This window comes from Bubalus bubalis, chromosome X (assembly GCF_019923935.1).
Source record: "Bubalus bubalis isolate 160015118507 breed Murrah chromosome X, NDDB_SH_1, whole genome shotgun sequence".
NCBI classification, from domain to species: domain Eukaryota; kingdom Metazoa; phylum Chordata; class Mammalia; order Artiodactyla; family Bovidae; genus Bubalus; species Bubalus bubalis.
Window position 1 is genome coordinate 106,635,306 of NC_059181.1, and position 12,055 is coordinate 106,647,360.

General features: G+C 37.7%; 1 protein-coding gene across 4 annotated transcripts in view; it reads left to right on the forward strand.

Annotated features, from left to right (window-relative positions):
- Positions 1-12,055, forward strand: part of VAMP7 (vesicle associated membrane protein 7) — an 81,479-nt gene that overhangs the window by 25,513 nt on the left and 43,911 nt on the right. For all 4 annotated transcript variants that reach the window (XM_025277217.3, XM_044937474.1, XM_044937475.1 and 1 more), the window contains exon 4: positions 533-670. In XM_025277217.3, coding sequence (XP_025133002.1) covers positions 533-670 — 138 coding nt within the window. The remainder of the gene's footprint in view (positions 1-532; positions 671-12,055) is intronic.

Below are 12,055 nucleotides of genomic sequence, written 5' to 3' on the forward strand. Positions count from 1 at the left end.
AGAGTTGAGTCTTACATTTCTTAAGCTATAATTATACTTTTGTGTATAGGTTATACACATACATAGACCTTTTGACTGGAACTAGACAAGAGTACATTCTTTGATCTTTTCAAATATACCACCACTACTGAAAAAAGTTAATTAAAAGTTTGTCAATAGTGTTATCTTTGTGTGTGAAAGACTGTACTATTACTATGGATTTCTCAAGCATCTTCTCGTGCTGGGCTTTCTAATAGATCCTGTGAAAGATATGGATGGAGTAAAACCCAATTCCTGCTCTTAAGATGCTAACCTAGATATTGTTATCTTAGTTGGCAGTAATCTAACATTTGGATTCGACTCAGCTCTTTCATTTACTAGTTTCACTTTTGGCAAGTTAGTTTCTTTTCAGAGCCTTTGTTTCTTTATCTGTAAAATGAGGTCAGTTCCTCCTCATAGAATCATTGCTCAGTAAATATTAGCTGTTCTTATGGTTGTTTTTAATCATCCATATCATTTTTGTTTAGTGTTAACTCTGTATTCATCTCCTCAGGATTTTGAGCGTTCGCGAGCCTTTAATTTTCTGAATGAGATAAAGAAGAGGTTCCAGACTACATATGGTTCAAGAGCACAAACAGCACTCCCATATGCCATGAATAGTGAGTTCTCAAGTGTCTTGGCTGCACAGCTGGTAAGATCTTTCTCGGGATATAGTATTTGATTCATATCTTCTTTATTACTTTAAAGAACCATGGATATAGAGGACCCTGACCTGCAGTGTGTTTTTCTGACTGTTATTATATGCCAAGATAGTAAAACTCCCCAGATTAAAAAATATATATAAATGGGCCATTTTAGGATGGAAAGTGATATTCTCTATAAATGGTGGTCAGAGTATCTCATGATTGGGAAGGAGATTAAAGATCATCTACTTCAACTACCCATTTAATGTGTAAATCCACTCAACATGCCAAATGGTGTCTTAACCTGTAGATTAACCTCTACCTTCCCACAAGGTAAATTTAATTTTTGGGTAGCTCAGTTAGTCATTTGAAAGTCTGTTTATCTGTATGAATACTTAATTCTCAGTTCAGTGAATTTATACATATATATATATATATACATATTATACATATACATACATAGATACATACATATACATATTTACATACTTTTTACAGATACAAAACATCTCATGACCCTAAAGGAGTCCTCATGTTCCTATGCAGTCAGGTCCTTCCCTGAGGCAACCGCTTCTCTATTTTTGTCACCATAAATTAGTTTTATCTTTTCTAGAATTTCTTATAAATGGAATCATACATTATATACTCTTTTGTATCTTCCTTGTTTTGCTCAGTGTAAGGTTTTTGATATTGATCCATATTGTATAAATCAGTAGTTTCCTTTTTTTCTGAGTAGTATTGTATGCATATAACACAATTTGTTTATCCATTCACCTGTTGCTGGATATTTGAGATACTTCCAGTTTTCAGCTATCACCAACAAAACTATTATGAACATCCATGATGTACAAGTCTTTGCACAGACATGTGTTTTTATTTTTCTTTGGTAAATACCTAGGGGTGGAATTGCTGGGTCATATGGTGAATGATGTTTAATTTTATAATGAATCATCAAACTTTTTTCCAAAGTGGTTGTACCATTTATATTCCCACTAGTACTTCCAGTGTTTCTGCATACTTGCCAACACTTGTTATGGTCTGTCTTTTTAATATTATTCATCCTTGTGGATGTGTAATGATATCTCATTGTGGTCTTATTTTGCATTAAAGAATGCTTACTTTTTATCCATCAAACCATATGAGTGCAAAGACAGAAGTTTTATCTATGATAGTGTTGTGAATGAGAAAAAAGGACTCACTGTCGTTGAATAATTTCCTCTTTGTTTCTCCTATAAGTGTTGTTTTTAATACCTTTTTGAGGATTATACTTCTAAATATGCATCCTATGGGGATGAAGTTCATTTAAATAGTTATGAGTCTTTATTATTCAGTTGGTTTGTTTCATACTTCCACTAGGAAATACTTATATACATACACCTATGTAAAACACCATCAGCAAAATATATACCAACGCCCATTTGAAAATAAATAGGGTCAGGTTGATGGCCAAGATGGTGAAGTAGGAAACCCTGAGCTCACCTCCTTCCATGGACACACCAAAATTACAACTATTTACGGAGCAGCTATTGATGAGGAAGATCAGAAGACTAGCAGAAAGGATCTTATACTACTGAAGATATAGAGAAGGAACCACAGCAAGACAGAGGGGCAGACACACAGTATAATCAAGATCCATACCTTGGAGTGGGTGACCCACAAGTGGAAAGATAATTACAATTGCAGCGATTCTCTCCAAGCAGCTAGGGGCTCAAGCTTCCCATGGGGCTCCCCAGCCCTGGAGTCCTCCATTGGGAAGAAGAGCCCCCAGAATATTTGGCTTTGAAGGCCAGCAGGGCTTAATTTCAAGAGTGCTGAAAGACTGTGAGAAATAGAGACTCTACTCTTAAACAGCATGTATAAAATCCACATGCTCAGGAAATGAGGGCAGAAGCAGTAATTTGAAAGGAGCCCAGATCAGATCCACCTGCTGATCTTGGAGAGTCTCATGGAAAGGTGGAAAGCCACTGCAGCTCACCCTCGGGACATAGACATTGGTGGTGGGCATTTTTGGGAGCTCATTCTACCATTCTTTACCAGTGGAGCCCATAAGGACAATTTAGGAATCTTCCCTTTAGAATATTAATGTCAGGACGTGGCCCTACCCACCAGCCTATCTGCACCAATGCTGAGACATCTCAAGCCAAACAACTAGCCAAATAGGGAATCAGACCCACTCACTGCAGGCTGGTTGCTTTAAGAACTCCTGAACCTACAGGGGTCTCAGGACATGGCCCTGCACACCAGTGTGTGTGCACTAGCCCTGGGAACCCCCACTTAGGCCCTGCAGCCAGAGATCCTGGAACCTGGATCTGCCCACCGGTGAGCCAGCACTATCCCCAGGGCCAGGATCACCTACCGGTGAGCAAGCGCCACCCCAGGACCCCCTGGACCCAGCCTTACCCATCAGCAGGCTGACACATCAACTCTGGAACCTCCATAAACCTTCAGCCAGAGATCCCAGGGCCCAGCTCCACAAACCAGTAGGTCTCACCAGCCAGTGGACAGACAGCAGTCCCAGGACCCACTGGGTGCTTGCCCTGCCCAGCAGTAGGCCAACACCAGCTCTGGGACCCTCCAAGGCCCTTCAGCCAGAGATCCCAGGACCCCCTGGATCTCTGCAGCCAGCTGCCTTATGACCTGACCTTGCCCACCAGTGGCTGACAGCCTCTGCACAAGGTAAGGTCTGGGAACCAACCAGACTGGGGGCCAGCTATGCCTACCAGATTGTCCACAACAGAAGGACCCACACAGCCTATGTAGGTATTGTCCCTACAGCATATGGCTCTGGTGACCAGAGGGAAGTGCACTGCTGGGATCCATAGGACGTTTCCTAGAAAAGGCCACTTCTTCAAGGTCAGGAAATGTAACCAACTTACCAAATACATAGAAATTAAAAAGGAAATTAGGCAAAGTGAGACAGAGGAACATGTTGCAAATGAAAGAACAAGAGAAAAGCCCATAAGAAGAGCTAAGTGAAGTGGACATAAGCGACCTACCAAATAAAGAACTCAAGGTAGTGGTTGTAAAATGATCAAAGAACCCAATAAATGATTGGATTAACAGAGTGAGAAATTAGAATTTCTTAACAAAGAGTTAGAATATGTAAAGAATGACCAAGCAAAGATGAAGAATACAATAACAAATAAATAAACTAGAAGGAATCAACAGTGAATTGTATTATCAGTGAGCTGTAAAACAGAGTAGTGGAAATCTCTGAAGCTCAACAGAAAAAAAGAAAAAAAGAATAAAAAGAAATGAGTACTGCTTAAGAAACCTCTGAAACACCATCAGATGTACTAACATTTGCATGATAGGGCTCCCAGAAGAAAGGAGAAAAGGGGGCAGAGAACATATTTGAAAGCAAATTAACTGAAGACTTCCTTAGCTTGGGGAAAGAAACAGAATCCAGGTCCAGCAAGCACAGAGAGTTCCCACAGGATCCACCCAAAGAAGACCACACCAAGACATTATAGTTAAAATGGCAAAAATTAAAGATAAAGAGAGAATATTAAAAGCAGCTGGGGAAAAGCAAAATGTTGCGCACAAGAAAATTCCCATAAAAGGCCAGAAGGGAGTGGCATGATATTTTTCAAGTGGTAAAAGGGAAAAACCAACAACCAAGAATCCTCAACAAGGCTTTCACTCAGATTTGATAGAGAAATAGAAAGTTTTACAGATAAACAAAAGCTAAAAGAGTTCATCACCACCAGGCTTGCTTTAAAGGAAATGTTTAAGGGGCTTCTCCAAGCTGAAAAAAAGGTTGTAAGAAGAAATATGAAAATTATGAAAGGAGAAATCTCATTGGTAAAGGCAAATACACAGTAAAGGTACTAAACCAACCACATATAAAGCTATGAGGAGGATTACAAAAGGAGTAAAATCACCCATAACCACAATAAGGGATTTCAAAACAAAAAGAGGTATAAAATATGTCAAAACAGTAACTGTGGGAGGGGGCATAAAAATGTAGGGTTATTAAAATGCATTTCTACTTAAGAGATTAAAAACTTAAAATAATCATGTAGATATATACAGATTGTTATATACAAACCTTATGATAATCGTAAACCAGAAAACCTATACTAGATATACACAAAGGGAAAGAAATCCAAATATAACACAAAAGATACTAATCAAGTCATAAGGGATGAAAGCAAAGGACCAAAAGAGAAGTACAAAAACAACTGAAAAACAATTAACAAAATGGCAGTAAATACATACCTATTAATAATTAAATGGAAATGGACTAAATGCTCCAGTCAAAAGACACAGAGTGGCTGAATGGATAACAAAACAAAACCCGTATATATACTGCCTACAGGGGACTCGGTGTGGCTCTAAAGACAAAAACAGAAAGTGAAGGGATGGGAAAGGTTATTCCATGCAAATAGAAATGAAAGGGAAGCTGGGATAGCAATACTTATATCAGAGAAAATAGACTTTAAAACAAAAACTGTAAGAGACAAAGACATTACTTAATGATAAAGGAATTAACCCGAGAAGATACAGCAATTGTAAATGTATATGCACCCAGCATAGGAGCACCTAAATATATAAGGCAAATATTAATAGACATAAAGTAAGAAATTGATAGCAACACAATAATAGTAGGAGAGTTTAACACCACACTTACCTCAATGGACAGATCATCCAGACAGAAAATCAGTTAGGAAACACTGGTCTTAAACAACACATTACACCTAATTGGGCTTAATTGACATATATAGAACATTCTGTCCAAAAGCAGCAGAATACACATTTTTTCCAAGTGCACACAGTGCATTCTCCAGGACAGATCACATGCTGGGCATAAAACAAGCCTCAGTAAATTTAAGAAAAATTGAATTCATGTCAAGCGTTTTTTCTGACCTCAATGTTATGAGGCTAGAAATCAACTATAAGAAAAAAAATGCAAAAAACACAAACACTTGAAGGCTAAACAATATGCTACTAAACAACAATGGATTACTGAAGAAACCAAAGAGGAAATAAAAAAAATACTTGGAGAAAAAGAATACTTGAAGACAAATGAAAATGAAAACAGTGATTCAAACTCTATGGGATCCAGCAAGAGCAGTTCTAAGAGGGATGTTTATAGTAATAGAATTTTACCTCAGGAAACAAGGAAAATATCAAACAAACATTACACTGAAAGGACCCAGGAGAAGAAAAAACAAAACCCAAAATTAGTAGAAAGAAAGAAATCATAAAAATGAGAGCAAAAAAAATGAATCAGAGATAAGGAAATAATAGAAAAGATCAATGAAACTAAGAGCTAGTTCTTTGATAAGATAAAGCTGATCGCTTTTATCCAGACTCATCAAGAAAAAAATAGGGCTCAGATCAATAAAATAAGAAAAAAGGAAAAATTAAACATAACACAGAAATACAAAGTTCATAATAGGCTACTATGAACAACTATATGCCAATAAAATGGACAAACTAAGAGAAACAGGGAAATTCCTAGAAATGCACAGTCTCCCAAGACTGAACCAAGAAGAAATAGAAGACATGAACAGAACAATTACCAGTAATGATATTGAAAATTGAAGTTTTAAAACTTCGAACAAACAAAAGTCTAGGACCAGATGGCTTCAAAGGTGAATTCTACCAAACATTTAGAAAACTCTTCCAAAAATTGCAGCAAAAGGAACACATCCAAACTCATTCTGTAGGTCGTCACCCTGACACAAAAACCAGACAAAGATATCACAAATGAAGAAAATTACAGGCCATTATGGCTAATGAACATAGATTTAGAAATCACAATTTAACAAACTGAATTCAACAGTATATTGAAAGGATTATACACATGATCAAGTGGGATTTATTTCAAAGATGCAAGGATGGTTCAGTATCTGGAAATCAATGTGATACACCATGATAACAAATTGAAGAATAAAAATCATGATTATCTCAATAGGTACAGAAAAAGCTTTTAACAGTATTCAAATCCATTTATGATAAAACCTCTTAACAAAGTGGGAACATACCCCATCATAATAAAGGGTATATATGACAGGCCTATAGCTAACATCATACTAAGTAGTGAAAAACTGAAAGCATTCCCTCTAAAATTAGGAATAAGACAAAGGTGCCACTCTTGCCACTTTTATTCAACATAGTTTTGGAACCCCTAGCTACAGTAATCAGATACGAAAAAGAAATGCAAGAAATCCAAATTTAAAGAGAAGAAGCAAAATTGTCTCTCTCTGTAGATAACCATCATACTGTCTATAGAAAATCCTAAAGATACCACCAAAAAAGCAATTGTTAGAAATAATACAGTACAATTGCAGGATACAAAATTATACAGAAACCTATTGCCTTTCTATATACTAACAACAGACTATCAGGAAAAGCAATTAAGAAAACAATCCCACTTAACCATCACATTAAAAATAATAAAATACTTAAGAATGCATTTAACTAAAGAGGTAAAAGACCGGTACTCTGAAAACTTTAAGAACCTAATGAAAGATATTGACGATATTGAAGAAGTTGGAAAGATATACTGTGTTCATGGATTTGAAGAGTTTATATTGTTAAAAATGATTATACTAAAAATAAAGACTATGCTATGCATTCTACAGAGGCAATGCCATCCCTGTCAAACTACCAATAATGATTTTTTTTTAACAGAACTAGAACAAATAATTCTAAAATTTGTGTGGAGACATAAAAGATGGCAGAATGGCCAGAACTATCTTGAGAAAGAAGAAAAAAACTTGATGTATTACACTCCTTCATTTCAAGCTATACTACAAAGCTGCAATAGTGAAAACAGTACAGTACTGTCAAAAAAAAAAAAAAAAGACACATAGATCTGTGGAATGGAATGCATGCATGCTCAGCCTTGTCCAACTCTTTGTGACCCCATGGACTGTACCAGGCTCCTTTGTCCATGGGATTTTCCAGGCAGGAATGCTGGAGTGGGTTGCTGTTTCCTTATCTGGGGGATCTTCTCAACCCAGAGATTGAACCTGTGTCTCTTGTATCCCCTGCATTGGCAGGTGGATTCTTTACCACTGAGCCACCTGGAAAGCCCATAGAACAGAATAGAGAGCCCAGAAATAAACCCATGCTTATATGGTCAATTAATCTATGACAAAGGAGGCAAGAATATACAGTGGAGAAAAAAGCTGTCTTTTTCACTTTCCACTAAATGGTGTTGGGAAATCTGGACAGCTACATGCAAAAGAATCAAACTGGACTACTTTCTCACACCGTGGACACAAATAAATTAAAAATGGATTAAAGGTTTAAATATAAGACCTGAAACCATAAAACTTCTAGAAGAAAACATAGTATGCTCTTTGACGTTGGTATTGATAGTTTTTTTGGATATGTCTCTGGCAAGGGAAACAAAGTAAAAATAAACAAATGGGAGTACATCAAACTGAAAAGCTATTGATCAGTGAAGGAAATTACCAATAAAATGAAAAGGCTGCCTACTGAAAGGGAGAAGATATTTGCAAACAATATATCTGATAAGGGAATAATACCTACAATGTGCAAAGAACTGATAAAACTTGGACATCTAAAAAACAAACCACAATGGAGTATTACTCAGCCATTAAAAAGAATACATTTGAATCAGTTCTAATGAGGTGGATGAAACTAGAGCCTATTATACAGAGTGAAGTAAGCCAGAAAGAAAAACACCAATACAGTATACTAACGCATATGTATGGAATTTAGAAAGATGGTAACGATAATCCTGAATGCGAGATAGCAAAAGAGACACAGATGTATAGAACAGTCTTTTGGACTGTGTGAGAGAGGGCGAGGGTGGGATGATTTGGGAGAATGGCATTGAAACATATATAATATCATATGTGAGATGAATCGCCAGACCAGGCTCAATGCATGATACAGGATGCTTGGGGCTGGTGCACTGGGATGACCCAGAGGGATGGTATGGGGAGGGACGTGGGAGGGGTGTTCAGGATGGGGAAATGTGTACACCTGTGGTGGATTCATGTTGATGTATGGCAAAACCAATACAATATTGTAAAGTAATTAGCCTCCAATTAAAATAAATTTATATTAAAAAAAAACCCAACTATAAAGTGGACACGAGCTGAATAGCCGTCTTTCCAAAGAAGACAGAGAGATGGCCAACAGGCACATGAAAAAAGATACACAATATCACTGTTTGTCAAGGAAAAGCAAATCAAAACCACAGTGAGAGATATTACCTCACACTTGTCAGAATGGCTGTTGTCCAAAAGGCAAGAAGTTAACAAGTGTTGGTGAGGATGTAGAGAAAAAGGAACCCTGCTACACTGTTGATGGGAGTGTAAATTGGTGTGGCCACTATGGAAAACAATATGGAGATTCCTCCAAAAGTTAAAAATAGGACTACCGTATTATCAGCAATTCTGCTCCTGGGTATTTATCTGAAGAAAACAGAAACACTAATTAGAAAAGGCACATGCACCCCTATGTTCATTGAAGCATTATTTACAATAGCCAAGATATGGAAACAACCTAAATGTGCATCAATAGATAAATGGATAAAGAAGATGTGATATGTGTATACACACACACACACACACGAGTCTTACTCAGCCATAAAAAAGAAGGAAATCTTGTCACCTGCAGCAACATCGATGGATCTAGAGGATGTCTTGCTAAATGAAAAAAAGTCAGAGAAAGACGTAGATACTGTATGATTTCACTTATATGTAGAATCAATAAAAGAAACATAATAAAACACTAACAGAGATACAGATACAGAGAAGAAATATATGATTGCCAGAGGGAAAATGTTGGGGGTAGGACAGAAATAGGTGAAGGAGTCTGAGTTACACAATTCAAGTTGCAATGTAAAAGAGTCACAGGTATGAAATATGCCATTGCGAATATATAGTTGTAACTATATAATGTCTTTGGATTTTGACATATGATAACTAAGCTTACTGTTTGTGATCATTTTGAAATGTATAGAAATACTGAGTTCCAAAGAATAGCAAGGAAAGGTAAGAAAGGCTTCTTAAGTGAACAATGCAAAGAAATAGAAGAAAACAATAGAACAGGAAAGACTAGAGATCTCTTCAAGAAAACTAGAGCCACCAAGGGAACATTTCATGCAAAGATGGGCACAATAAAGGACAAATGGTATGGATCTAACAGAAGCAGAGGATATTAAGAGATTTCAATAATACACAGAAGAACTGTACAAAAAAAGGTCTTAATGACCTGGATAACCACGATGTTGTGATCACTCACCTAGAGCCAGATATCCTGTAATGTGAAGTCAAGTGGGCCTTAGGAAACATCGCTATGAACAAAGCTAGTGGAGGTGGTGGAATTCCAGCTGAGCTATTTCAAATCCTAAAAGATGATGCTGTTAAAGTGCTGCACTCAATATGCCAGCACATTTGGAAAATTCAGCCGTGGCCATAGGACTGGAAAACATCAGTTTTCATTCCAATCGCAAAGAATGTTTAAACTGTCGCACAGTTGCACTCATTTCACATGCTAGCAAGGTAATGCTCAAAAACCTTCAAACTAGGCTTCAATAATACATGATCCAAGAGCTTCCATATGTACAAGCTGAATTTAGAAAATACAGAGGAATCAGAGATCAAATTGCCAACATCTGTTGTATCATAGAAAAAGCAAGAGAATTTCAGAAAATATTCTGCATCATTGACTGTGCTAAAAGCCTTTGCCTGTGTGGATCACAAGAAACTGGAAAATTCTTAAAGAGATGGGAATACCAAACCACCTTAACTGTCTCCTAAGAAACCTGTATGCAGGTCAAGAAGCAACAGTTAGAACCAGACATGGAGCAATGAACTGGTTCCAAACTGGGAAAGGAGTACGTCAAGGCTGTATATTGTCACTCTGATTATTTTACTTACATGAAGACTACATCATGTGAAATGCTGGGCTAGATGAATCACAAGATGGAATCAAGATTGCTGGGAGAAATATAAAAAACCTCGGATATTGCAGATGATCATTTTGAAATGTATAGAAATGTACCGCCCTAATGGCAGGAAGCGAAGAAGAACTAAAGAGCCTCTTGATGAAAGTGAAAGAGGAGAGTGAAAAAGCTGGCTTAAAACTCAGCATTCAAAAAATAAAGATCATGACATCTAGTCCCGTCATTTCATGCGAAATAGACGGGGGGAAGTGGAATCAGTAACAAATTTTATTTTCTTGGGCTCCAAAATCACTACAGACAGTGACTCCAGCCATGAAATTAAAAGATGCTTGCTCCATGGAAGAAAAGCTATGACAAACCTAAACAGTGTATTAAAAAGCAGAGATATCACTTTCCCGCCACAATCCCTCTAGTCAAAGCTATGGTTTTCCCAGTAGTCATGTACAGATGTTAGAGTTGGACCAGAAAGAAAATTGGGGCTTCCCTGGTGGCTCAGACAGTAAACAATCTGCCTGCAATGTGGGAGACCTGGGTTCCATCCTTGGGTTGGAAAGAGCCCCTGTAGGAAGGCATGGCAACCCACTCCAGTATTCTTGCCTGGAGAGTCACTATGGACAGAGGAGTCTGGCAGGCTGTAGTCCATGGGGTCTCAAAGAATCAGACATGACTGAGCGACTAAGTACAGCATAAAGACAGTTGAGTGCCGAAGAACTGATGCTTTCGAACTGTGGTGCTGATAAGACTCTTGAGAGTCCCTTGGACAGCAAGGAGATCAAACCAGTCAGTCCTAAAGGATATCAACCCTGAATGTTCATTGGAAGGACTGATGCTGAAGCTGAAGCTCCAGTACTTTGGATACCTGATGCAAACAGGCAATGCACGGGAAGACCCTGATGCTGGGTTAGACTGAAGGCAAAGGAGAAGGGGCAACAGAGGATGAGATCGTTGGATAGCAACACCTGCTCAATGGGCATGAGTTTGAACAAACTCTTGGAGATAGTGAAGGACAGGGGAACCTGGCGTGCTGCAGTCCATGGGATCTCAAAGAGTCAGACACGACTTAGTGACTGAACAGCAATGTGTTGTGCAACAGAAACTAACAAACTCTCATAACAAACTCATAATCTCAAAACAGACTCATAGAAAAAGAGATCAGAGAACTGGGGTTGTGGTGAGGGATGATTGGATGAAAGTGGTCACAAAGTACAAACTTCCAGTTATAAGATAAATAAATACTAGGGATATAGTGGACAACATGATAAATATAATTAACAGTGCTTTATGTTATATATGAATGTCATTGAGAGTAAATCCTAAGAGTTCACATCATAAGGGGAAAAAAGGTATTTGGTTCAGCTGGCAGCAAAACTTTCAATATAGCCAGTTTGTCTTTAGCTCCAGATATGTGTGTGAACCTCGAAACAAATCTGTGCCAGAATCTTGTCTATAAATGGAAATAAAAATAATGGTATCTTCATAGAGTTTTTGCATGGTT